This window comes from Rhynchophorus ferrugineus, unplaced genomic scaffold, assembly GCF_030347505.1.
Source record: "Rhynchophorus ferrugineus isolate W39M unplaced genomic scaffold, kcgeb_rfMv2 rfM2, whole genome shotgun sequence".
Lineage (NCBI taxonomy): Eukaryota > Metazoa > Arthropoda > Insecta > Coleoptera > Curculionidae > Rhynchophorus > Rhynchophorus ferrugineus.
In genome coordinates, this window is record NW_027472581.1 from 33773644 (window position 1) to 33800340 (window position 26697).

At 32.7% G+C, this 26697-nt stretch overlaps 1 protein-coding gene across 13 annotated transcripts in view; it reads left to right on the forward strand.

Moving 5' to 3' along the window:
• Positions 1-26697, forward strand: part of LOC143190643 (disks large 1 tumor suppressor protein) — a 676624-nt gene that overhangs the window by 404852 nt on the left and 245075 nt on the right. Inside the window, exon 1 of one of the 13 annotated variants that reach the window (XM_076395133.1) lies at positions 19654-19794. The exons of the other annotated variants lie outside the window; for them this stretch is intronic. Within the exon in view, the coding sequence (XP_076251248.1) occupies positions 19669-19794 (126 nt within the window). The 5' untranslated portion in view covers positions 19654-19668. Of the gene's footprint in view, positions 1-19653; positions 19795-26697 lie in introns of those variants that run through there. 13 annotated transcript variants of the gene reach the window in all.

Sequence of the window (26697 nt, forward strand, 5' to 3'; positions counted from 1 at the left end):
CCACCGTATTCTCCAGATCTAGTCCCCAGCAACTATTTCCTGTTTTCTGATCTCAAAAGATTTGTCGCTTTTGAAGAAATTTTCGTCGAATGAGGAGTTGATCGACAAAACTGAGGCCTTTTTTGAAGCAAAGGACAAATCTTACTACAAAAATGCTATTGAAAAGTTGGAGGGTCGTTATAATCAGTGTATCATCCTTGGAGGGAATTATGTTGAATAAAAAAAAATAATTTTACCAAAAAATGTGTTTAATTATGGTAGGACTGGTACTTTTCAATTGTTAATTATTATATTATATTATATAGTTATAGCTAACAAAATATTTAATGTGTGTAATTTAGAATTATCAAATAATTTTACTATTAATTATATTATTTTATATATAAATTGTCCAGATATAGTTACCATTATAGAAGTATCAATACTTTCTACTGTTAGTAACAAAGTTAATATATTTGAATATGAATTTTTTTTGAGGGTTAAGGAAGACTCTCGAAGGACAGTTCTCGAAATTCTTTGTATTTCATGTTGTTTTTGAGAATTTAAGAATGAATTTACATGATTGACTTTCCTCTTATACATGTTATGTGAGATATAGTCATGTATATTAATATATTTTACAAATTTTTTTTTAAATAATTTAGGTGTTCAATGAACCCTTAATGTTGTATCTATAGAATTAAATTTAAAATAATTTACTGATATGAGTTAGAGAAATATATTTTATGTACTTGACAATACTGATAGTGATGTCAGTTAGCTTTCCATAAACAATTATGTTTATTTTATAATAATTGTTTATCATCATTCATATATTGTAGTCATTTTAATAAAAAGTAAACATAGCAAAGTTATATATTTTGTTTAGAGAGGGTAAACATAAAATACAAAAATATGTTACAACATTTTGAAAATATTTTTGCTGTTTTAGCATATGAGATTACCTGTCTTTTTAATTTTCTAAAATGATTTCACTTTTCATCGTTACTATGTTCATCTTTTTATACCACCTTTTATTTATATTCCAGCTTTAGTGATGTACCGCACAAATTTTATAGTGTTATTTTAATGCATATTTGACATATAGTGAACCAAATTGTGAACCAAAATTGTCAAGAATACACTTGTTTGACATATGTGACTTAAAAAATTGTATGATATTTCGTATGTATTTTTTTGTTTACTACACATCAAATGTTAAAAGTAGTTATCGAATAGTTGTAGATATCGTAATATTTAGCTAGTAGACTAATTTAACCTTATTTTAAAAAATAATGAACTTATTATATTCAACAGTTGAGATATTATAAATCCTTCTCTGTAAGCCTTCAGATATTTCTGAAGAAAAAATTGAACTAGGCTGTTTTCACAAACAAGTTTTGATGTTAGTTTGAGAGAAGCTCTTTATATATGCTTTAATTTTAATATTAATTGTACACAATAATAGAAATTCGAGTTAATGATTTGGGCAGGTTCGACTTCTTAATGAATAATTCGTTTTCAAAGGCTTGAAGGACTTTCCTTGGCATCAATTCATCAATCCTTGGCATTGCTACAGTTTGTGAAGCACAACCGGGTTTCAACCGCGATTTTTTTCGTACATTATTATTTTACGTAATCCGGTTCTTATAAATGACAATCGTTCGTTCCAAAAATGGCTCATTTGATTTCGTTTTCGCGGCAATTCATAAGTAAAAATCAGACTTATTTGAATGGATCAAAACTATTTTATAATTGATGTTGAATAATATATCAGTATATCCCATTCTAACATCGGTGTTCCCATACAATCATCACGATATTTACCACATTATACGATATAATTTTCGATGATTCAGCACTACATCGTTCCCTTGGTCAACAAAAGGCAACATATAATGAAATAACCAATCTCAATCTCAATTTTAAAGCAATAAATTATTGCTGAATAAATAAAAAACACTATCCTTTTATCTAGTATATTTTGTGCGCCATTATCTTTCAAATGCGCTACGTGGTTTAACTTCAATGAATAAGTATCACTAGAGATATGTGAACTTAAAGTAATTTATTAACTAAAACCGAAATTACTTTTTTCCAACTTTATATTAGGTTCTTCAAAAGTTAAGCCATGTTTCATATTTCTAGTAACTATATTATATCATTATGGTAACTGTTATATTTATAGTAACTCGTACTCTCTCATTTTTAGTAATCTATATTTTATTATTTTGTGCTAACAGCTAAATAAGACCGTTCAATACAACAGTGAACTCACGTCATCTAAATTTATGACGTCAAAATTTCTCAATGTTGCCATATCAACTTTGAGTTTTAGTTCATACATTATAGTACATGAATACGTTAAGGAAGAACTTAAATCACAGTTAATTATACGGACACAATAGTTTATAGGTTATGATTTTGTTTTATTATTTTTACATTGAACTCTTTTCACGCCATCAATGGGATAATGTTCTAAGATGATCTAGGTGCGTTTTTAACGTAGTAGCATGCCCTGGAGACCTAATACATCTAACTAACGATTGTGTAGCCAAGTAACATTTTACGTTTAGTTCTTGTTTCGTTCGTTGCAATGTTTCCGTGTCAAATGTCAAAGTTTCCTTAGTTCTGTTTGAAATGTGTCAAAACAAGAAAAGCACCAAAAACAACTTTTGTCAATTTATAACCTCTAATTATAATCACCAATATTTTCAATAATTTTGCAGGCGTTTGACAACCGGACGAGTTTTGTAAGCTGATTTAGTTATATGTTCGAATGTATTAGAGAGCTTGGTATCTATTTTTAACTAGAATAAAATTAGGAGGAAAAATACTGTCTGATTTTAAAACAAATTTACAAATGGCGATAGGTAATACATTAAACATTTTGATTTGTCGTGTGTTCACTATTATTTTGAATAAACTATATAAAAGTACTTAAGCTTAAAACTGAGTTTGAAACTTTTGGATCTGATTATATATTGTATGTAGACATATTTACACCAAGTCAAAATTTCTGAAATGTAGGACAAACCTATGATGTATACAAACATCTCTTTACACAGATTTGGTATCTGTACTCATACAAGAATATTTTTACTTCTAACGATTGACTTTTTTATTATCGTGGAATATTATTACTTTTAGAACACTGACGAAAACCATATATTTAGAATCCCTCTGAAATTCTTCCTTTTACACTTTCAACGAATAGGATAGGACCAGCCACCTTTCTTTCGAACCAGAAACAGCTCCCAGCTGCATTCGCCCGCGAATGGATGGCGTCATGACGCGCCCGATCCCGACGCCCTCTAGCGGCGCGGCTTCCGTATCAACCCCCTCAGTCCGGGTAACGTAACCTTGTCAGCGGTTGCGGTAAAGGCCGGTCCGTCGCGTGTTTGACCGTCAGCCCTCGTCGGTTGTGACAGTACGATTGTTGTTTAACAACAGACAATGACGGTTTGAACATAGGCGGACAATGACGGTCTACCCGCACAACGACTGTCGAGTGCGAGACACAGAGTTCGCAATACAACGAAACATATCCTAATTGTTGTGCTATCGTTGACAAATAATTGTAATAACACAATACGAGATCGCTTAACATTATCGCTCGTAGGCAGTGAGTAAATATAGATATAATAGCCGACATAGACTTTCAATTTTAATAGCGCTTTTATAACAAATTATTTGATCTTGATTTGTGTTTTTAAATTTTCATAAATTGGCGTCTGTTTAAAACATACTTGACAGTGTTTTATTTGACAACCATTGGATTGCTACTGTTTGATTGTAAAATTTTATAATGTTTTTAAAAATAGGGAAAAATTGTTTGTATACAACCATACATAAATAGACGACATAACCGTACATTTTTAATACTGTGTTTATTGTTTTAACAATTTCTGTTCTAAATTTTGTTAGTTTTTAGTTAAATATTCAATAACATTTCAATATCTAATAACATTTGAATATCTAATATCATTTGCCACTTAACAAAACAGTGAAAAAAATTAATATTGACATTATTGACATATAAATAGTATACTTTTCAAATTAAGTGTTATTTAAAATATAACACAAACAGGAATATAATGTTTTTCGATATTACTTTTAATTCTATATAACGAAAACTGTTTTTTTTTTCATAAATTTTTAACAAATGCTTTCTTAATGTATTTTTTCCAAATAGTATTTTTATATAGTTACTAATGGTAATGCGTCTTTTTTGCTTGGAAAATAGAAACAAATCCTTTTGTTCTTTTTTAGTTATGTTCCCAAGATATTCTTTGGATAAACCGAGGACTTCAACTATGTCTTAACGAATATTTAACGTAAAATATAACACAAATTTAAATAAATCATATATTGGTAACTGAGGATGAATAAGATGAATTTCTAGTAGTTGCCAAGTTTTTGGACTAGAATTTCTTTTTTTTAAATAAATATCCTGCTACTCAGCAATTTGTTTTCATCAAATAATAATCTAATATGTTGCCAGATTTTCATCTGTAAACATATCCTTAGCTAAGTTGTGGACCAATTGATGTCATCCTCATGTTCGCTCTGCAAATCTGGATGCTAGATCTTGATGCTAGGTTTCTTGTTGGTGAATCCAATATTATATTATTCATTTTTTGAAATATTTCAGTGACCCCGTCCATATCTCAATACAGTCACGATTCATCATCATTATCTTATCAACGAATCTCAACCAGATCAACATATAGCATTATTAGATGTATTAACAAATAATTATCTTTTTTGTAACAGCGAGGATAATGCATCCTTATTTTTTGTCATTTTTTGATATAACACCGAGTTTATTGCCAAAAAGCAAAAAAAAAATAACCCTGATTAGAAAAATATTTTGCAGCTCTTCTAGGACATGCATTAAAATGACTGATATTTCTAATTGTTTTGTAAGTAGTAACTGTAATTGTTTAGAGACTCCCGTTATTTCTAGACGCTCATATTTTTGAGAAATTTTCGTTATTCCAACTATTATCTTTTGGGGTTTTGTTGTTGATTACATACCTTGGACGTTACGTACTTACGTTTTGAGATCTGATCTGAATGTTATCATCTTGATCATTTAGGATTTTTTAGGACTAGACCTACCGTTTAAAATAACTTTCTTTCTGTATTAAGTGTAAAAACATCATCCCTTAGTTACTGGCGTGACGGAACTGTTGTCGAAATGCTCTTTTCAATAGAAGTTCATAAAAATATAACATCAGTCGTGTTTTCTTGACAGCTATTACACCAATTGAAACATTTCATAATATTAGCCTTAAATATTTAACATAGTCCGTTCAAAATAACAGTGAACGCACGTCATCACGATGTTGAATGTATTGCCTATAGCAAATTGCATATTCGTTTTAAAATTAGACAATATTTTTCCTTTTAATTTTAATCTAATTTAAAGGAGATAGAATGCTGTCCGATACGTTCGAACAGGTAATCGAATTAGCCTATTAAATTCGCCCGATTTTCAAATGTCTACAAAATTCTTCAAAACATTAGTCCTATAGATTTTATTTTTGTTTCATTAATTAGATTAGAATGCTGTTATATTATTTAGAGGCCAAAATGAACTAGAACTGATAGTTGATACGGCAACGGCGTCACCATTAATTTAGATGACGTGAGTTTCCTGTTTTATTGAATGGATTATATATTTATTGGACGAAAATGTGAGGTTAATGGTTTTAACAATTCCCCGTATAAATTAAGAGTTTTCCATTTAGTAGTATTGAATTGTTTATTGTATTCAATGCACATATTCTGATGGTGAAATGCTCAAAGTAATAGTTTCGACATTAATTGCTTTTGTTGTTTGATTTGAAGAAAGCTGCTGTCAAAGCAAATCAAAAAGTTTAGAAACTTATGACAAAACTGCTCAGTAATATCCCAATTTCTCATTAATATAACTAGTTATTTTGATGTTAATTTAAAAACAGTGAAGCGCAAAGCTTAATATCCGAAAACGTCCAAAGAACTTTCACACAATTTAACACTTAATAAGATTACACGTGATGGGAAAGATTCAAGGGGTAGGCATATTATGATTGTTGGTAATGTGGATCAACTATTACCATCCCAAGCATAAAAAGTTAGGGTTAGACCAGGAGCAACAAATCTCTCCATACAAAAGCGGAATATTCATGGCCATAAATTATGCCTGCTTATATGATGGGATCAGCAAGGTGTTGAGTATTAAGAGTTGTTACAGTCCAATTGAACTGTTACTTTGAACTGCAGAGATCTATAAACGTAATTTGAACAATTTAAATGAGATGTTATTTCAAAAATAACCAACATTAAGTAGAAGTAGTAAGTAGAAGAAGCAGTCATCATCTGTCTTGCACTAGTATTTTATAATATTAATCTATATATATATATATATATATATATATATATATATATAAATGAATCGTTGGTCGTTATTCTCTCTAAAACTCGAAAACAACTGGACCGATTTGGATAATTTTGGTCTTGAATTATTTGTCCAGGGAAGGTTTAAAAGGTGTACATTTTGTTTTTTTTTTGGTGTCGAACTTTCAGGCTTTCAGAACTTTCTAAACTTCGGTGATCCTTTGTGATAATTACATTTCAAATTATGTGCTCTTCTTTTTTGTTGATTTTTTGTAATAAACAAACATCTAACTTTACTGCTAAGTGCGCGAGAACTTTTCTCACTTTGATTAATTACAATTTACTTTACTGCTAAGTGCGCGAGAACTTTTCTCACCTTGATTAATTATAATTTACTTTACTGCTAAGTGCGCGAGAACTTTTCTCACCTTGATTAATTACAATTTACTTTACTTCTAAGTGCGCGAGAACTTTTCTCACCTTGATTAATTACAATTTACTTTACTGCTAAGTGCGCGAGAACTTTTCTCACCTTGATTAATTACAATTTACTTTACTGCTAAGTGCGCGAGAACTTTTCTCACCTTGATTAATTATAATTTACTTTACTGCTAAGTGCGCGAGAACTTTTCTCACCTTGATTAATTACAATTTACTTTACTGCTAAGTGCGCGAGAACTTTTCTCATCTTGATTAATTACAATTTACTTTACTGCTAAGTGCGCGAGAACTTTTCTCACCTTGATTAATTACAATTTACTTTACTGCTAAGTGCGCGAGAACTTTTCTCACCTTGATTAATTATAATTTACTTTACTGCTAAGTGCGCGAGAACTTTTCTCACCTTGATTAATTACAATTTACTTTACTGCTAAGTGCGCGAGAACTTTTCTCACCTTGATTAATTACAATTTACTTTACTGCTAAGTGCGCGAGAACTTTTCTCACCTTGATTAATTACAATTTACTTTACTGCTAAGTGCGCGAGAACTTTTCTCACCTTGATTAATTATAATTTACTTTACTGCTAAGTGCGCGAGAACTTTTCTCACCTTGATTAATTACAATTTACTTTACTGCTAAGTGCGCGAGAACTTTTCTCACCTTGATTAATTATAATTTACTTTACTGCTAAGTGCGCGAGAACTTTTCTCACCTTGATTAATTACAATTTACTTTACTGCTAAGTGCGCGAGAACTTTTCTCACCTTGATTAATTACAATTTACTTTACTGCTAAGTGCGCGAGAACTTTTCTCACTTTGATTATTTACAATATCGCAGTCAATCAAATGTGTGACGAGCTACCTCATGTGCTAACCGCACTGATGGCCAGAGAGAGACAGATCAAGAAAATAGTTGTATTGCTATATCAGAATTGCGTTCTTTAGAGAGTGACAATGAACTAGATAAGCTTAGAATGCAACGAGTTCGTGCACATCAAACACAACAACAGTGAGCACGACATAATGAAAGTTAGCGATTCCGCAGACACAGTGCTTCTGTGATCCTGGAACGAGCTGCATTCCACTATGATGCGGCAATAGATTATTGTGCCGACAAATCGGTAACAATTGGGGAATGACAATAGTTTGCAAATATTGCGAGGCGTTAAAATACAGTGGTGAATCTACTGGATTATGTTGTGCTGGAGGCAAAGTAAAAACTGACTGTGAAAAACATTATGAATATCGTCATTGAGGCAATTATAAAGGGAAAAATACAAAGGAGAGGATGTCTTGATCCAGTGTACACCGATGATTCCAACGGATTTACCATTTGATTTTAAACCTTTACGATTTCCAGTATGCCTGGCCTTTGCGATGACCATAAATAAATCTCAAGGCCAGTCGTTGGAAGTTTGCAGAACCAACTTGGAGTTTCCCTGTTTCAACAAAACAAAAAGTACAGTTTATCAGAAAGCTTTTTTAGGGTAAATTATATGGCTCGGTGAATAGAGGTAAAACGAAATGAAACAGCGGTGTTTGCATTATGTGACCGTTATTTTGGCTATATAAAAAATGTCAAAAATAAAATTAGATAAAACGGATGGCAGCGGTGTTACCTGGAGACGAGGCTTGGGCAGTCGATGGTGGCACGTCTAAACCAAACGATGGTTGAGCACTGAATGAATCGACATACCCTTCAATAACATCCCGGATAAACGTCTCGGGGTTGCCGCCAGCTATTCGTTGTCGGGTTCTAGTTGGCGCTGCTGGCACCACGCCCGTGTTCAACATCTGAGATTTTATTTCTGGGTATTTTGTAGATCGTTATTCCACAATGTAAAATTCGACATGCCTCAAGGTCGCTACACTTTAAATTGATTAACAAACTGTATGATAACTGTGTGTTTCTGTAAATATCTAATTAAAATCTTGTAAATAGCCAGTATTTCAGGAAAGCTCTGTTTTTTAAGAACGAAACATCATATGTAATTAATCGAAAATAATAATAAGATCCATTCATACCGAGCATTTTTTTTTATTAATTACGGATTATTAGATCTTTATTCATCGATTGAGGCAGTACGAAGTCTGCCGGATCAGCTAGTATTAACATAAAATTTTAATAATTGTACAATATTAATTTGACATATCATTGTTTTACATTTAAGTTTAATTTTATGACTGACAGTAGAGGTCAAGAATAAGTGATGCTTTCTCATCTCACAGAACTGATGTTTCTGAAATACCTAAGGGCAACGCAAAGACAAATGATTGGGGATGGACCGAACCAGACAAAAAAGATAAATCGCAACGCTTTAACCTCGGCATTTTTTTCTTTGAGCTTTCGGAACGAGTAAAAAATGGCGCTTGTTAATCAAATTGGAATTGTTATTATTAAAAAAGAGGCGTGGGCGTTTTTCGTGATAAGAACTCGTTATAAAAGACCGACGAATCTGAAGATGATCCAGTAAATTGTTTCATGTCTTTTGTGACATTTCAACTTTCTACCAGTAAAGAAACCGTTTGTAGGTTTTGTTACTTTTTTCTTTGTTATATTTTATTTCAGAATAGAGGGTTATACTTTATATATTTTTTAGCTAAAACTTAGAAGTACAACTATAGTATAGATACAAGTATGGTCAATAATAGATTCTTCTTACGCATATTGTATTTTTATAATAGCAACAAGAGCCTTTAATTAACTAATTATTTATCAAAACAATTTTGTACAAATTATATTGGGACCAGCCATAGGACTTTGTATTTCAAGTATTTTTTTGGGTCTGATCATTGGGCCTTTTACCAAAAGATCGATTTTGCCGCCCGAAGTCCTTCACTCTTCATTCGAGACAGTATAATAAATAGATGTTAAATTTCCAAGGGCATTCCCGGAATATTAGAGAGAAGATGACAACTCTGATAGCTAAGATCTGGAGACCGCTGAAAAGGCAAAACGGTAACAAGGCTGCCGAATTACTGAGCAGAGGTATGGGGAACCAAGGAAAACAAGACAAGAATCCAGAGAGATTTTTCAGTGCGCAGAGACCGCTCCTGATAGCCATAACGGCGGCATATAGAACTACATCAACCGAAGCCTTGAGGATTGGCCCCAAAGCACTTGATCCAAAATCGAACCGTGACCATGGGAGACTGCCTGGACAAATATGGAACTGGCAAAATCGGACACAACAATATGGGGGAACGCTAGTGCTGGCTTGGATGGAGGAGTTGTGGGAATGGTGGAATGATCAAAGAATGGACAAGAATCAGCATATAGCATTAAAATAATGGGAGCTTTAACGCGGGGTTTGCGGAATTCGTCGTCTTGACGCCAGCGGTGAACATTGTTAACAAAAATAAAATAATTGGCAAACAGATTATCAGAACTTACAGCAAGATAGCGCTATTGTGGACCGAACACGGTTCGCAAGGGAAGAATATGTACATACACAACCTCAGGACGACAATGAAAAAGCTAAGTGAAATTTCTTTTAATATAAATAAACAATGGACAAGGGGCCTGTCCGCACCAGAAATGATAAGGGTAGATAGATTGGCAAAGGAGGCAATAAAAAAGACGATAGTAGACATAGATAACCAGGGATGATTTTTTTATCGCATCAAATGCGATAAAAAAATCAAATCATTCGACAGATGGCAACTGGCATGGAACAACTCAGGCGATGGCCAGAACTCTCCATGACTTCTGCGAGAGAGTGGAATGCGAGAGATTGAGCTTAAAAACAAAGGCGGACTAACAACAGGGCACGGAAATATGGCACCATATATCAGCAGATTTAGGTTAAAGGAGGATGAAGGTATGTGCGAATGTGGTAAAGGTATGAGGAATACCAAGCACATAATGGTCGAATGCACCCTGGACGAAAGAACAAGGACCAGAAACCTGTACGGCAGGGCGGTGGGGTCTTACCAATTTAGAGATCCACAAGGGATCAATAACAGATCAGATATAAACCTGATCAATAACTGGTCGGTGGCAGTAATTAGGAACCCCGACACTGATGCACATAGATCAGACACCGTAAGAGTCGGTAGAGGCATACACAATGAACACGATGAAGTAGAGTTTAGGTATCTGGACCTTACTTGATAAATATAATCTGCGTTTTATGTGTGCGCCTATTTTTGTATATAATTGTTTGACGGAATAGACTCGTAAAATTTCTGAAAAGTTTCAAAAAGTATGTTGTTTCATTCTCATACCAAAACATCTGCCGATTGCTCCCATGATATTGGAACGAAGCATAAACATCTTCAGGCCAAGATGGAACCTTTTTGCTGTAGTTATGAGCGTATTATCATCTAATTATATGGCATTGTTGGACAGCAATATGTCTTGCAATATGTTTTTCTAAGAACTTAATCACTGAGGATATCGAAATATACATTCACAGTAATCCGACCAGTGATGTGAGTGATATGACTAACGGAATATCACCATATTACCGCCCAAATTACAGCACAGCCTTCATAATACTTGACAGTAGGCATTAGGCGAACCAGATCGTATCGTGCCGTATCGTTTTGGGATTTACCACAAATAAATCGGATGGTTTGTAGGAAACAACTTAAACGATTATTCATAGGGCTACATCGCATTTTTCCAATCAAGTGTCGAGGTTTTATGATCGTTGTACCACCTCTTTCGTTGCTGACATTGGCTTCCGCTAGAAAGGGTTTTACAATAGCGTTTTCATGAACGTTAGTTTTGAGCTCCCACCATACTGTCTTTTTGAAACAATATTACTTAAGTGAGTAATGCGTTCTGCAGTCACATTTTCTGGCCACAATCCTTTTTAACGTTCGTCGGTTTTTGTCAATCAACTTTGGGTTTAGACCACTATTCTTTTTCGCAGATGATATGATGGTATTTAACCGATCGCTTATTTTAACCGCTCATTTTTTACTAAAATTGAAATATTCCCTACAAGACTTAGTATGTGAACTGAGCAATACATATACACAAAAATCGGAATATTTACACAAAAGTAGTGTTTCTAACATGCAATAAGATATACTATTTTACATGATGCTCTTATTATTTTGAATATTCCTTTTATATGAGGAATTTAAGAGAATAATTGATGATATTGAATAAATATGAAAAGTGTTGGAAAAACCCAAAACTCATCTGTATTGGATAAGACAAGTTATGAAGTTGGTAGTTATAAAGGTTGCATATTCAATTACATCTAAAAAAAATTAACAATATAATCTTCAAATTAATTTAGAATAATTCAGCTATGGGCAGTTTTCTTTTTAACAATAAAACTATAGTGTTAACGTGAACCATAAAATATCGCTAACTTGTTTGAACATTTATCATTCGATTCTGCATCAGTTCTGATATCGTGGTTTGGCCAGATTCTATTCATCTTCCTGTACGTTCTGTGCGAACTTTACGCGAGCGGAAGTTATTCCAAATTTATTTGCTCCATTAGCATCTACAATTTTTTCTTATTGGAATTTTCCTTCTAACTGATTTTATATATAGTTTCTATATATCATGTGTTAAAATACATTTTATTAGTTTCATTCCCTTTCATGTAAAAACCATATTTGATAATAGTTTTAAAATGTTTATGTAATTTTCTAAATAAACTTTTTAGAAATAAGTTTTATGCAGCATAATCACCAGTTCAGGTTTTAATAATGGTTAGGTACTGATGTAAATGTATGTTTGTAATTGTGATCGTTCATAATCCAAAATGTAAAATCTAAGAAGAAGCAATCTGTCTGGTTCCTGACAGGGCAAAATATACGAAAATGACTAAACTAAATATACGACGAAATATTTTTTGAGACGTTTCTGAGTTAGTCACTCGGCTGTCGGGTTATTAACTTTATTTAACTTTCCTATCGTTATAAGCTTTTTCTAGTTTTTTTTAAATTAACTTTGACTAAATTAAAAATATGTAGTGATATAAATGAACCCTCCAAAATCATTTGTTATATAACAATTATTTAATAACATAATTTATTGATTCAAGTACCCGTCACATGTACCACCAAAATCTACCGAAGTTCCGGTAATTATTTTTAATCATGCGTCATCCGATACCGTAATGTCATTAGGTCAAAGATTATTATAATAAAAATTTACTTTAGTAAATCCTCGATGTTGACAAATAGTTACTTTTGATGTAACATCTGGAAAAGACAACAAAAATAAGTTGGTGAAATTATATGGTTAATTTCTCTACATTTTTAAAATTATTCTTATTTTATTCCTTTGCTCCTTTCATCATTCCTGAAGTCTATCTTCCTATAACATCATAAACATGAATCTGGTAATTTGATATTACAATTATTTCAATTCCATTATATAAATACAAAAATATTATCGCAATGTTATAAGAATTTTACTAGAAACCTTATAGCCTCCAACAACCATCTAAAGTTGGTTAACACATTTTAACACATTCTGGTCTAACTATCAAAAGTATTTTTCATCCAATATTAATCACTTACGTCTTATCAATTATGTCGGCTTAAACTTCTTTTGGGACTCTATTATGCCTAAGAAATTCCATTTTGCTCTTCCAACATTTTATTTTCTGCAACAATTCTCTACATGAGGGAGTTTCTTTAAAATCTAATACTACTCAGTTTAATGCTATTAGTGACTAAATTCAGTTATGATAATATACACCATATATGCATAATTACAATAAATTTTTTTCTGGTTAAGAGTAATTGAGGTTAGGGTATCCTTCCTTCGCGTTTCTGCTGTTTTATACTGTTTGTTAAGATGCCTTTATAGCTTGGAAACTAAACAAAGTAATTGTTGGTCAAAGGTAAGATTTTGGTAATAGTTAATGGAACTTTTGGTAAGCGAGTGTGAGTGCAGGGTTTCCAATTAGTCCATGAATTTTGATGAAGAGAGGGAAAAGGATATAGATGAGATCTCTGTATTGTTTAATACTAATAAACTAACCTCTGTAAGTTCTATGTAGTAAAAGACAAAAGACATTTTTAGCGATTTAAACATGATCATCGATTCACCTTTACTAACATCAGAATACCACTGATTAAAACAACGTTACGTGATATTTACATTGTAGAAGTTTTAGATTGTATACCGTAGCTAGTATATACAATGCATTAAGGTGGAGAAATGGAAAACAACGACGATAGAAACGGCCGAAAAGTAAATATTTAATTTTAGTCAGTTGGCAGCGTTCCAAGCCATGTTAAATTATTAAGTGCACCTAGTGAGCGGATCCGAGGAATGATTTGTAATCCCCGTCAATCAAATTAAACTAGATTATTTGCCTGTTTCATAATCGGGAAGTCCGTCGAGAAAAATATGAATAGAAATAAAGTGACGGGTAATCAGTATAAGTTAGACGTGTTTCTTTCGTCTGGCATTCGAAACATGAAAACTACTAAATTATTCAACCAAAACTGCCATAAGCCTCGCTTATATAGTATATCCAGCAACATCAATTTATAAAAAGATTCTTTATTAATACATTAATTCCAATTATATATTTTCCAGTTAACTGCAGACGAGTAAGGAGTGGCTACTTGCTACACATTTGTACATATATCGATGATACTGATCACTTTGGTGACCCAAAAAACCGCAATTAATCTGGAAGTTAGAAAAAAGCCTTAATATGCGTTAGACTATTAACACTATAAAGGTACAAAGATGTAGTCTTTTTAGAAGTAAATACCTAATTTCCGTAAACCGGACTAAAGACAAAAATAGACACCAATGTTATCGATAAATTAAAAGAGCGTTGTAATTAATGACTATGACTATATGAAGTCAATTTTTTAAATATTGTTATTAGTTAGACCAGAAAGCATTGTTGAACCGAAGTCATCGATAAGCAGTGGATGTAATCCCTGCTCTAACATAATAAGACATTTTTTTTATTTAACATAATTTCCTTCAAGGGTGATACACTGATTATAAATCCCCCAACTTTTCAATACCATTTTTGTAGTAGGAAACTTTCCTCGCAGCGAGCATTCCTTTGGGATCTGAGAACAGGAAATAGTCGCTGGAGGCTAGATCTGGAGAATATCGTGGTTGAGGAGGCAATTCCAAGCCCAATGCATAGATTTTTGCCATCCTTTTCACGATTTGTGACACAGTGCATTGTCTTGGTGAAGCAGCACTTTCTTTTCCTTCAAATGCGGTCGTTTTTCGGAGATTTCGTCCTTCAAGCGACCCAATAACGCTATGTAATAGTCGCTGTTGATGGACCTTCCTTATTCAAGGTGGTCAATGAAAATTATTCCATGCGCATCCCAAAATACAGAAGCCATAACCTTGCCAGCCGACTGTTACGTATTCCCACTCTTTGGAGCGGGTTCATCGTGTGCAGTCCACTCGGATGACTGTCGATTGGACCTCGGAGTGAAATGATGGAACCATGTTTCATCCATTGTCACATATCGATGCAAAAACTCGGGTTTATTACGCTTGATCATCTTCAAACACTGCTCCGAATCTTAACTCGTCATTATTTTTGGTCAAAAGTTAACTCGCGCGGCACCCCCTTTGCACATAGCTTTCTCATCTCATATTTCATTCAGTTTCAATTTACGGTCATTCAAAATGATTTTGTGGATTTTATTAATGTTTCCGCCTGTAACAACCTCTTTTGAGCGTCCACTGCGTCCACCGTCTTCGGTGCTCATTTCACCACGTCTAAACTTAGCATACCAATCCTTGATGGTTGATTTTCCTGGGGCAGTATCCGGAAACTCGGCATCAAGCCAAGTTTTTGCTTCAACAGAACGATGCGGGTTTGGCAGCGATCTATTTTCACACGCCTTCAGGTTTTCAAGACTGTGTGTGAGCCAAACCGTGCTACATCGATCTGAACAAGTGAACATCACAATGTTCTATATCTGCTGAGTAGGCAAGTTGGAGCAGAACTTCCCGTTCCAGCTGCAATAGTGTATTCTTCATAACTCTTGCAATGTATGGCCCAGCGTCATGGTGCAAGAGACTTTGCATCTGTTGCTCGCTATTGCTACTTATTTACAACAGTACATAGTTCAATTTGTTCCCTTGACATCAGTAAATATCTACGGTACTAGTTTCATTCAAGTTTAGTTGCTGATTCCGCCATAACAGAACTTTATAACAATGAATATTCCGCTTCGGTGTCGATTCGGCTCTCCTGAAGAAGGTATGAGTTAGGCCGTTTTAAGGATTGCAATTTTTATCGCCAGTCGCTATTCGATATAGGAAACTTATTTTTAAATCTGCAAAGTAATGAAACCGTAATATTGAAGCGATTCTTAATAATATTTTTAGTCAGTTTGTATATTAGCCATTTTCACTCTTTTTAGATTTTTCCGGTCACATCTCATATCTGGAAACAGTTGATCTATTAATGCTAAACCGTACGAAAGCTATTTGGACAGTTTGAGCTGGTGCTCCGTCCAATAAGTAAGACATTTTGTTCGTATATTTTTAGTCCTCTAGTCTAACTCTTGTAATTATCATAAATATCATCTCTTTTGAATTGTTGAAATGCGACACATTATGGAACTGCGTCATTTCTCCGAATCAAACAACAAAGGTAATAAATGTGAAAACGTAATTTTGAACATTAGCGTCTCTATGTACATAATAACTCAATAATTCTAAACGGACATCGAATTTATTAGTTGGTTAACAGTTGTTTATGTTATTTCAACTGTATATATTAAAAACAACGATAATAGCGTGTTTTTAATTAAATTGTATAATTGCTCGAAAGAAATATGTCAGTTATCTGGGAGTTTGAAAAATACCTCACACAATTATATTAAATGTTTATTGTAATAATGACAATAACAATTCTTATTATTTCAATGAAGCTGTTGGAGGAAGACATAAATTTGCGAATTTTATTCGAATATTTACTTGATGCGTAAACGGTGCTAGTTGGTAAAAAGTACGGTTTATTTAATTTTCGAATGCGAACGCTTCTAAACTAGGGGGATCTTATTAAAATTGTTTATTGACCGATCCAAACGGTTTTATATAAATCGCGGTACGTCTGAATCGATTCAGAATGTTAAGTGAAAAAAAAAACTTACAGTCGCGCCATCTCTACGTGGATGTTAGCAGTTCTATTAATATATCGATTGAAACTACAGCGCACTTTTCAAAGGAAACCTTTGTTGTCAAAACTATTTTTTTTAACCAACTTTAATTTATTGTGCCCTTATGAACAAAAACATGAGATTTGCTTTTTAATTTTAATTTTAAATTTGTCAACATGGATCATTTTGTGCACAATACCGTTTTTTTCATATGAAGTATCAAAAAGTGTACTTTTTCAACTTTTAATTTTGAAATGATCAATCCACGGTATTAAAGTGGCCCATTTAACTTTTCTTTAAATACATATGGAGATATGTCTGCCTTCGCCAACTATGACTATAATTTACATATCTTTAGACATGCATCTTAGAAGATATCGGCTGAATTTGATTCAATTTTCCCGAATGGCAAATTTATAGAACATTTTAATTGATATTTTCAAATAAGGAATGTTTATAAAGCAATATCAACCTCAAGTAAATAAATAACTGGTACAATGTATTTTATTTAAACTATTGTCTATGGATAGCCGCTAGTTTCTATCAACTTTAATTAGTATGTTTTCATCGGTTTTGTAACATGTGGTTGAGGGTTCTGATGTTTAAGAATAACATTGTTGTGTCTTTGCGCATTCTGGCAGTTTTTTGTGCAGTGATCGTTTCAAACACATAAATTGTAGTCAATAGCAATCCCCGTCGATAGTTTCGAGTAACGCCTTCAAGTTCTCATCTTCAAATTTTGTTGGCTGTCCAGAACTTTCTTTATGTCCAGAATTTTAAATGGTCAAAATAGGTATTCACATGTATGGTTGTCGAAGGCTTCACCCTGCATTCGATAACCTCTTCGTAAAATCTTTCCACAAATGCCATTTACAACTTCACATTTCGACGAAATGACACATACTGACAAGATAATCAGTGGGACTTCAACATGAAGTTGATACAAATGTGATTTAGTACACGGCAAAATCATCCGTTGTAAATACTTTAACATTAATTTATAGGCCTGATATTATTCTATATGATAACATATCTTTCACAGACTTTACACATAAGCTCTATCATCATTCTTTTGTAAAATATAGAATGCCCAACAGGGTCTTCAAATTTGTATTCGTCTCCTATCGTTGTCGTTAGATTATGCTAACAATTTTAGCAATTGTAGAATTTATTTAGATAGGATATTAGCGCAAAATGACAAAGTCAGTTTATAATAATACTCCAGCTATATTTTTCCTCAAAAAAGAAGTATGGTTGATATATTTCATATATTTTTGTGCCTGATACATTTCAATTATCAGTTTTATTTGCTTTTGTATTTATATATTTAAGTTTTTTAGATGTCGATATTTTTACTACCTTATCTATAAACTAACTTACCTCAGTGCAGTCTTTCGGACTCAACAACATGTATTGTGGTTAAACATAATTAAAAGAAATTATATTTGGACCACTGACTTCAGGCTACTTTAACTTTAGTTTCCACGCATATAAATGTCACTGCTGAGCAAGAAGAAACGATTGTAACCTTGCTCTTTTATTATTTATTTATTAATTACAAACCAAGAGGATGGAAATAAGGTTGGTCTTACAGCTCCAGCCATGGTTGATATTATTTTAGTGTTTATAAATCTTAAAATATTCCATTTCTTAGAGTAGACCCTCTACATCATTAAACTGATGAATATGATGTTGTGGCCAGTATTATTCTAGCTGAATATTGATCCAAAAGTTGAAAATCCCAAAAAAAGACAACCATATGTTCAAATGCGTACAACATTTATGTTCTTTTTATGATACTTCCAGTTTCCTCTATACTAACTATATCCATACTCATGGAGGACCTTTACGCTCTTGCTACCTTTTGCAGATGTTTTTTAACTCTGGGATTAGGGAGCGTCGAGACACCTTCCTATGCGGTTTGCTTCTATCTTAGTTGGCTCCTTTCTTTTCACTTTCAGAAATTGTTTTATCTACCTTTCTTAAGCTATATTCATTATAAGGAAGGATGTATATGATTATATATGTTAAAACTCTGTTTGCATCTGTCTGTGTGTATAAATTCACTGCAAAACTGCTGATAATTTCGCTGCCCGTTATCCTTCCGTCTAACTAGAACATCTAAGATAGGTGTCTATGTAATAATTCTGATCTAATTATAACATCATTTGAAACGCATGTTTAAAATACAGAAATAAAGTAAAGTATTTTTTAAATAACTGTTGCTAACTAATAAGCTCGAAATATGTAAAAATAACACTCATAGATTCACAAACTTATACACGTTACCATGTTAGTACCACCCAATATGGTGCATTGATATCATCATTCGATATAAAAAAAATTTTCCTACGCCATTTCAATAGCGCCATTTCACGAAAATATTTTAGAATTAAGGATTATCTAGTTGAAGAACGTTAATTTATAATAATTCTAAAAAATCATAAAAACTTTTCGTCGTAATATTAATTTATATACACACAACAATATTATAATTCATAAACATCAACTCTCACACCCCAGTTCCAATAATAAACGTTATTTTATTGTCATGACTATGTTACAATATAAATTATCTACTAATTTTCTATGGGTAATATTTGGATTTAACGCTTATACACGTTTATAATTACACCGACGACTTAATACCGTTCATAACAAATTCGGACATATCCACGGTTATATTGATCGTGTCCTGTAAAATACATGTGTGCGGTATAAAACTAAATAAACATATCAGTAGACCCAGTTAGTTCGCTGTTAATGGTGGTAAAAATATGCCACCTACCAATTCACAGACAATGTGTTCTCTGTGCCCTCGAAGGAAGCCTATGCCCAAGAAAGCAGTTCGGTTCGATTCCTACGTTGACACGTTTTCAATTTCGGACTGCTCAGGTCAGAAGGTAAGAAACTGTTTTATAACTAAAACTTATGCCCGCATACGATATGAACAAGTAGGGTTTAAAACAAGTGAAAAATTACTTCATGCAATTAATTTTACTTTCATTAGAGAGCATATTCATATTTTACGCTTGTTTCCCTCCATGCAATGTTTCCTTATAAAATCCATTTGATATTACTCTTTCTTAATAAAACTACATTTAATCACTGCCTTCTCCTTAATGCATTTGCCATATCTGTAAAACAGTTAGTATTATTTCTCTCCTCATACATTTTATCTGAAAGTTCATATACATTCTGAACAATAACACACATGCTCATAAAGCTTTCACACTCTATGATACAATTTTCTATAGTTAAAGTATTTTAATAATAACTGACCTTTAGTTGTTCTCTCTTTCATCATCCTGTCTTGGTAAAGGTCACCATTTAATCATAAACCAACATTCATAAAGTTTTATTCAATCACTGTTTATTTCCAATCTATCAAAAACTTGCTCACAATTCTGCAATTTATCAATTTCTTTTTCAATGTGTCTGATCGAGTTCACCCAAACCGAAGATGTTATTTTTGACAATACTTCTTTCCATAACTCCAAACAGTTTTGATTTGAATAACCTTCTCGATCTGAATGTCTATTGTAATAATTCCTTGCAATACCCCATGTTAACTCAATTGGATAAAATATGCAGTGACGGGGTGAAAGACGTAATACTCTGTGGCCATAACGTGCAGCAATCTGATCTGCCATGTATCTTTTGTCAATCTTATTCTTAAAAAAGTAAATTACATAAAATGCAATTAAATATTTTATTTATAACTGCCGAGTTATAAATCGAAATAGTTCATTCTTTAGCATGGTTCCTTCAAAACTTGTTTTATGTACTTAATGCCATCCCTTAATTGCAGCCTTTGTTGGGGCATTTGTTGGAATCTTCTCCACTAGTGTTCTATGATATGGTGCATTGTCCTTAACAATACCTGATGGTTCCTCCAAGTCCCTTAAAAGCTGATATTTAAACCACTGCAAAAGCAAATTACGGCTCATTTCTCCATAATAGTCACCCTTGTACTTAATGGAAAATACTAATTCTGCACCAGGAATTAAACCATTCCGGTTTCCAGCAGTAAAAACTAAAAGTCTGTAATGAATTATTAATAAATGTTGTGACTAACAAAACTTAAAACCTAACCGATAGTTATTCCAATGTTTACCTTCTTCCATCAACTTCTGTTTTCTTTACACTATGTTTATTATCATCTTGCCATGAATGAGCCAATATACCATTCTGAAATATCCATGTCTCATCTAAATATACAAATAGATATAATAATTCCTCCTTGATGTTTTTGTATGTTTTTAAAAATTGTATTCTTTTAAACGCAATGTTTGGAAGTTCCATTAAACCCTTTCATGGGTTATCTTTACATCAGTTAAATCCTATATTATCCAACAGTGTATAAACTGCATCTTTGGCTTTTTATGGACACTTATCAGACTAACAATTTTCTATAAAATAGTTGTATTGAATGGTGTTTCGATTAAAAAAACTACTTATTGTTTTTATATATTTCGTATATTTGATTTCTAATACAGTTAACATGAAGCTGATCTTGATTCCTTTCGCATAAAGGCGGTTTCTCTTGGGTGAATTTAAGGTTACATTTTTTTTTAATTTTTTTAGATATTTTAGTGATCGTGTCCGTACTAATATTCAGTGCAGCTGCAACACACAAAAACATTTTCCATAAGAACCGCGGCGATTTGAAATTTATTTAAAAAAGCGTAAAAATAACGTTTGTCAGGTTACAACCCGTAATTATAATATTTTGAAGAACATTGCAGACGTTTGAGAAGCGGATAACTTTTGCAGGCTAATTCAGTTACATGTTCTTACTTCTCAAATAGCGTTTTTAAATAGAATAACATGAGAAGCAAAATATTGTCTGACCATAAGACAAATTTGCAACTTTCGATAGGCACACTTTGAGGACGTGCATCACTACTGTTTTGAATGGACTATACATATATCCATAAATTATTATTCATTTATGATGTTTTCCGTCGACCTTCTAGTAATCATCGAGCAGCCCTCAAAATCGGTTTCAGTGTATCATTGATACAACAGAACTAAAATTAGGTAATAAAATATAAATATAAAAATATATGCTCGAGTTTGATTTAGGTATGAGACTCGCCAGAACAATGATCACATTGCCTTGACACTTTGTTATAATCAAAAATAATTTACAGGTGACACATGTAATATATAAGGATAAAAGGTTGTTGAACCAAAGTAGACAAAAATGAACACCTCCTATAATTATGCTCTTTTGTCCCTGATCAGTACAAACACCAAAAATCAATTCAATCAAAAAAATCAATGATTAAACCATTGTGTACAAATTCAACAAATATATTCTTTATAATATTATATTTTTCAGGTCTCAAAACCATCATTACATGTTGGTACTTATTCAGTATTATATAAGCTTAATAGTATAAAACACCTTTTATACCACTTAGTGGTATAAGTATGTTATTTTAATTGTCTCTGTATATAAATGCCTTCTCTAAATTTTTTCTCTGTTCTGAAGATTTTCTCTGAGAATTTCTCTGATATATCTGTATCTCAGGTTCGCTTATGTCACCTTCTGGTTTTCTCCCTTCCAACATTTTTTCTTTCCACATTTTCTTTAACAGTCTGGCATCTACATGCACCGTAAGTTTCCCCACTAGTTGAGTTGTTTTATATTAAGGTATTTTCATGTTCCTTTATTTCTCATTCTAGCCATATTTGTTACACTGAGGAATTGAAATTAATTTATGCTGCTCTGACAGTTATATGCTTTATAAGCTTATAAGTGTCCTTAGAGCAGTTTTACCTGCATATATACCTAATAAGTCTCCACCTTCGATTTTTTGGCTGTCTAGACTTTTTTTGCCCATAAAAACATACTGCGTTTTCCATATACATCAATGTTGATCCTTACAATAATTTAAAAATGTGAAGATTCCTCAAGCTATCATATAGATGTATAGTGTTTCATTTATTACTTCTAACTAAAACATCAATATGGTCATGCTTTCGAGACGATTTAGTATAGTATTTGCGAAATTTTATTCCATTCTTCTGGTGCAGTTATTTCTTATACAGTCATTTATTTAGATACTACCACATAAAACTCGTATGAGTTAGCATTATTTAAAATATGGTAATTGTGCTTGTTAATATATCCATTAATTCAAAAGCTCCTAGTTTCTGTATATGATTTTTTTGACAAAATGCCATAGAATTTCCCATCGAATTGTCAATTTGATAGAAAAGTCTTATTATTTAGACATGCTTCTCAATGGTCCAGTTTACTTTGGTTATTGGAATTTTACATACATCTATCCACCCTTATTGAAAAGTTGGCAAGCAGTGTTTCTACAAATACCATCACTCTCATTGCAAGTTATCGTTCTTTCTTATTAAATAGTCACACAAATTGTAATCATGCTTTTGTTGTAATGCTTTGAGTGTTAATTCATGTTATTTGCTTAGAAACTACAATTTCTCAATATGTTAATTATTTCCGTCATACCCCTCACATTTTTCCCCGATTTATATATAGATAGCAATAATATTTTCTGTGGAAAAATATTTAAAGGACAGCGATTTCATATTCGCTACACAAAATTGCAATAACTCATCGGAAAATAGCGTCATAAAAATCCAGATACTGTCGAGCCTCGTTTTGATACTGTGTTTTAAAAAATCCATATTGCTTCATAAAAATCATATTTGGGCTTGGTTATTGGATAATAAAAAAAAATCAGAGGCAACATCGACATTCATAAAACTGGATTAATTTCCATGCTATATCGATTGCTAATCGATATCAATAACATCCGTTTAATTAATACTTTCTATTTTTTAGACTAAAATAGTTCTTATAATTTCAGATAAATTAAATCTGCGAAGAAGCCATTGAGACTTTCACAGGAAGGCGTTTGTGCTTGCTAAGCTTTGATTTTTCACGTAAATGGAAGGCTTAATTTCGTTTTCTGTGAAGCTAAGCAGCTTTATTACGTTAGATTTTACATTAAAGCTGCTTTTATTTTTAACAGAAGGATATTCCCTCGCTGGCTTAAGTATTAATAACTGAAATATTCAGTTATGAACCTTTTCTCAAAAAAATAACTCTTCTACGAAATTAAAAAATCTATATAAAAGCTTAAGATAATGACTCTGTAGCGAGAAACGAAGATTTTAGGTTTTTCTTTGTAAGAATATTACTAATATATTTCAGTTTTAGCCACATTAATTAGTGTTTTTTTGTTTCAGGTAAGTTACATTAATTTTTCTGGTACGATTCACTGAATGGTAAGTAGTTTAAATCTATAGATATTAAGACTGTGAAGTGCTCTTAAAATATTGAGAACTTATAGCCTAACAATAATGGCTATTTGAGATCCTTCAAAATTAACTCAAGCGTTTTGGTTACCTCAACCTTCTTTTATTTGAGTTTAATATTTCAATTGACCAGCTTAGTTGGCGCTATGGTAAGGGCGACAGGACGGTACTCCGGCTGTTGCTATGGTCGCGGGTTCAAATCCTGCCGTGGTATGGTCGTAAATGTATGTTTGTGATTGTTTAACATTTGTGAGTATCGTTAGGCAATAGTGCAAAATCCGACAAGGAACATGATCACAATCACGTCAGTAACCAGGCTGAGTGAGGCCAGATGTCGTCTGGGATGATCTCTAAGTTGGTCACTCGCCATACAGACTTAATGCCGAGGACCGTAGTTCAGAGCCCATGTTAATGATATAGAAATCATTATTCTTATTTCCTCAACTATGTTTGTCGATACGAATGTCGGAATTGGGCCGAAATTATCAATGCAGGTAGGAAATTTTTATGAACACATTAGTTAATTTTTTTTATATTAGAACTATTTTGTGTAGTTTTACATATATAGATCCACCAGGCACTAAAATCCTTTTCCGGTGGATAAAGTGATGCTTATAACCTTACATAACGTACTGTGAATAAAATTGAATAAATCAGAAAATGAAGAATAATATGGGGAAGAAAAAAGTGAACAAGATAAATTAACAAAATAAGATTAGTTACAGCAAAAAAAATAAACATCAAAACTAAAAGTTTTAAAATTAAGCTAAAAATCCAACCATTTGGCATGTGCAATAGTGCAAACTAGCTATATTCTCGAATTGGAGAAGTACTAAAAGGGAAACTATATAATATGGAAATATAAATAAGAACTAGAAAATAATAATAAAAGGAACATAAGATAAGATATATAATATAAGATATAAGAACAATAAGAACAGGAATAAAAATAAGAATAATAATAATAAAAGATATACAATGTCAGATATGCAATTGTCTAGGCTAAAGGACCTGCAAAGGGTATGCAAGAAATAATAAATTAAAATAATAGAATAAGAGGTAAAAATAGAAGAAACCTGATGACATTAAGAAGTCCAAGAATGAAGAAATTGAATTCTTTGAAAGAATTGCTCCATTGAAGAAATTGAGGAATAATATAATTGAAATCGCCAGGCATATTATCGCTGAAATAGGAAAGAAACGAAATATGACGAAAAAGATGTACGGCGGCACAGATAAAAATCATTCTGTTTTAGGTATCTTACTCGTAACACTATTCAAAACAGATGGCTCCTCAGATCAAGGTGCAGTCCGTAACCAGGCCAGTACTAGTCGTATTATATATCATCTCCCTACTAAATAAAAGGTCACAGAGATGGGCGTGGTGGTTGTCTTGTCTCGACAGCTTATATACCTTATAAAAGTATGTTTCAGTATCGCCTGTAACTTCACCCGCCAGTTTGCTTTTGAAGATATTCGAAATGGCAGTGTTTCTACCCAAATTTTCATGGTATACCTCTATGGAATGGTTTTCTAAATGTTGGTGACTCCAGATTCAAATAGTCTAAGACTAAGAAACTGAGTTACCACATCCATTTTTGGTGCCCGTTAACCCTGAACTACAAGCTTCTATACAAGTTGCAGTAAACTATGTTAATTCACAGTACCTTCAGTCCGCCCTTGGTGTCCTTACATCTTTATAACAGAGTTTTATGTGACGGGTATCCCAGGACTAGGTGTCTTTTTCAAAGCTTGAATGGTCCTTATTTGAAATAATTTCTGGCTACCGGTCTTTGAACACCTTCAATCTATATATTAAGACCTTACAGCACTAGCTGCATTTTGTTTTGTTCAAACTACAGCAACGAATGCGTCGAATAACTGTGGAACATTTGCCAGTCCAACGTTAACCTGTTTTTTTTTTTGATACTTCAAATAATTCAAAAGAGAAATTGAAAATTGAAAATACTTTTAAATACAAAAACTATTATTTTACATCAAAAAACTATTTTAGTTAAAGGTAAGAAGAGGTGACTGGTTGAACGGCGATACAAATCGAAACTGAGGGTAAAAGCAGGTAAAAACCATAACGATTTAGGTATCCTAATCTGAAAGTGGACTATTACAATCCACCTTTGGTGGCCTTATACATTAAAGTGTTAAGTATGTGCCGAGAATCTACAGATTAGTGGTGTTTTTCAAAACTTGAATGTTTATTACTGGGAAGAGTTCATGGCTAGGAATCTATGAGCATCTTAAATCCACCTTTTACGACCCTACAGCATTAGCTGCAATACGTTTATCGCCTATCCAGAACGATCGCCTATCCAATGTCAACCTGTCTTCTTTTTTTGATAATTAATTTGATTCCTGTTAATTGAATGAATTTAAAACAGGCCGGCCTTATTACATCGCCGTAATTCTACCCACTGCGCCAGTTATAAAATAAGAAATGGGTTTTAAACGCAAAAACTATTAGCTTAGCTCAAAAACCCATTTTATTT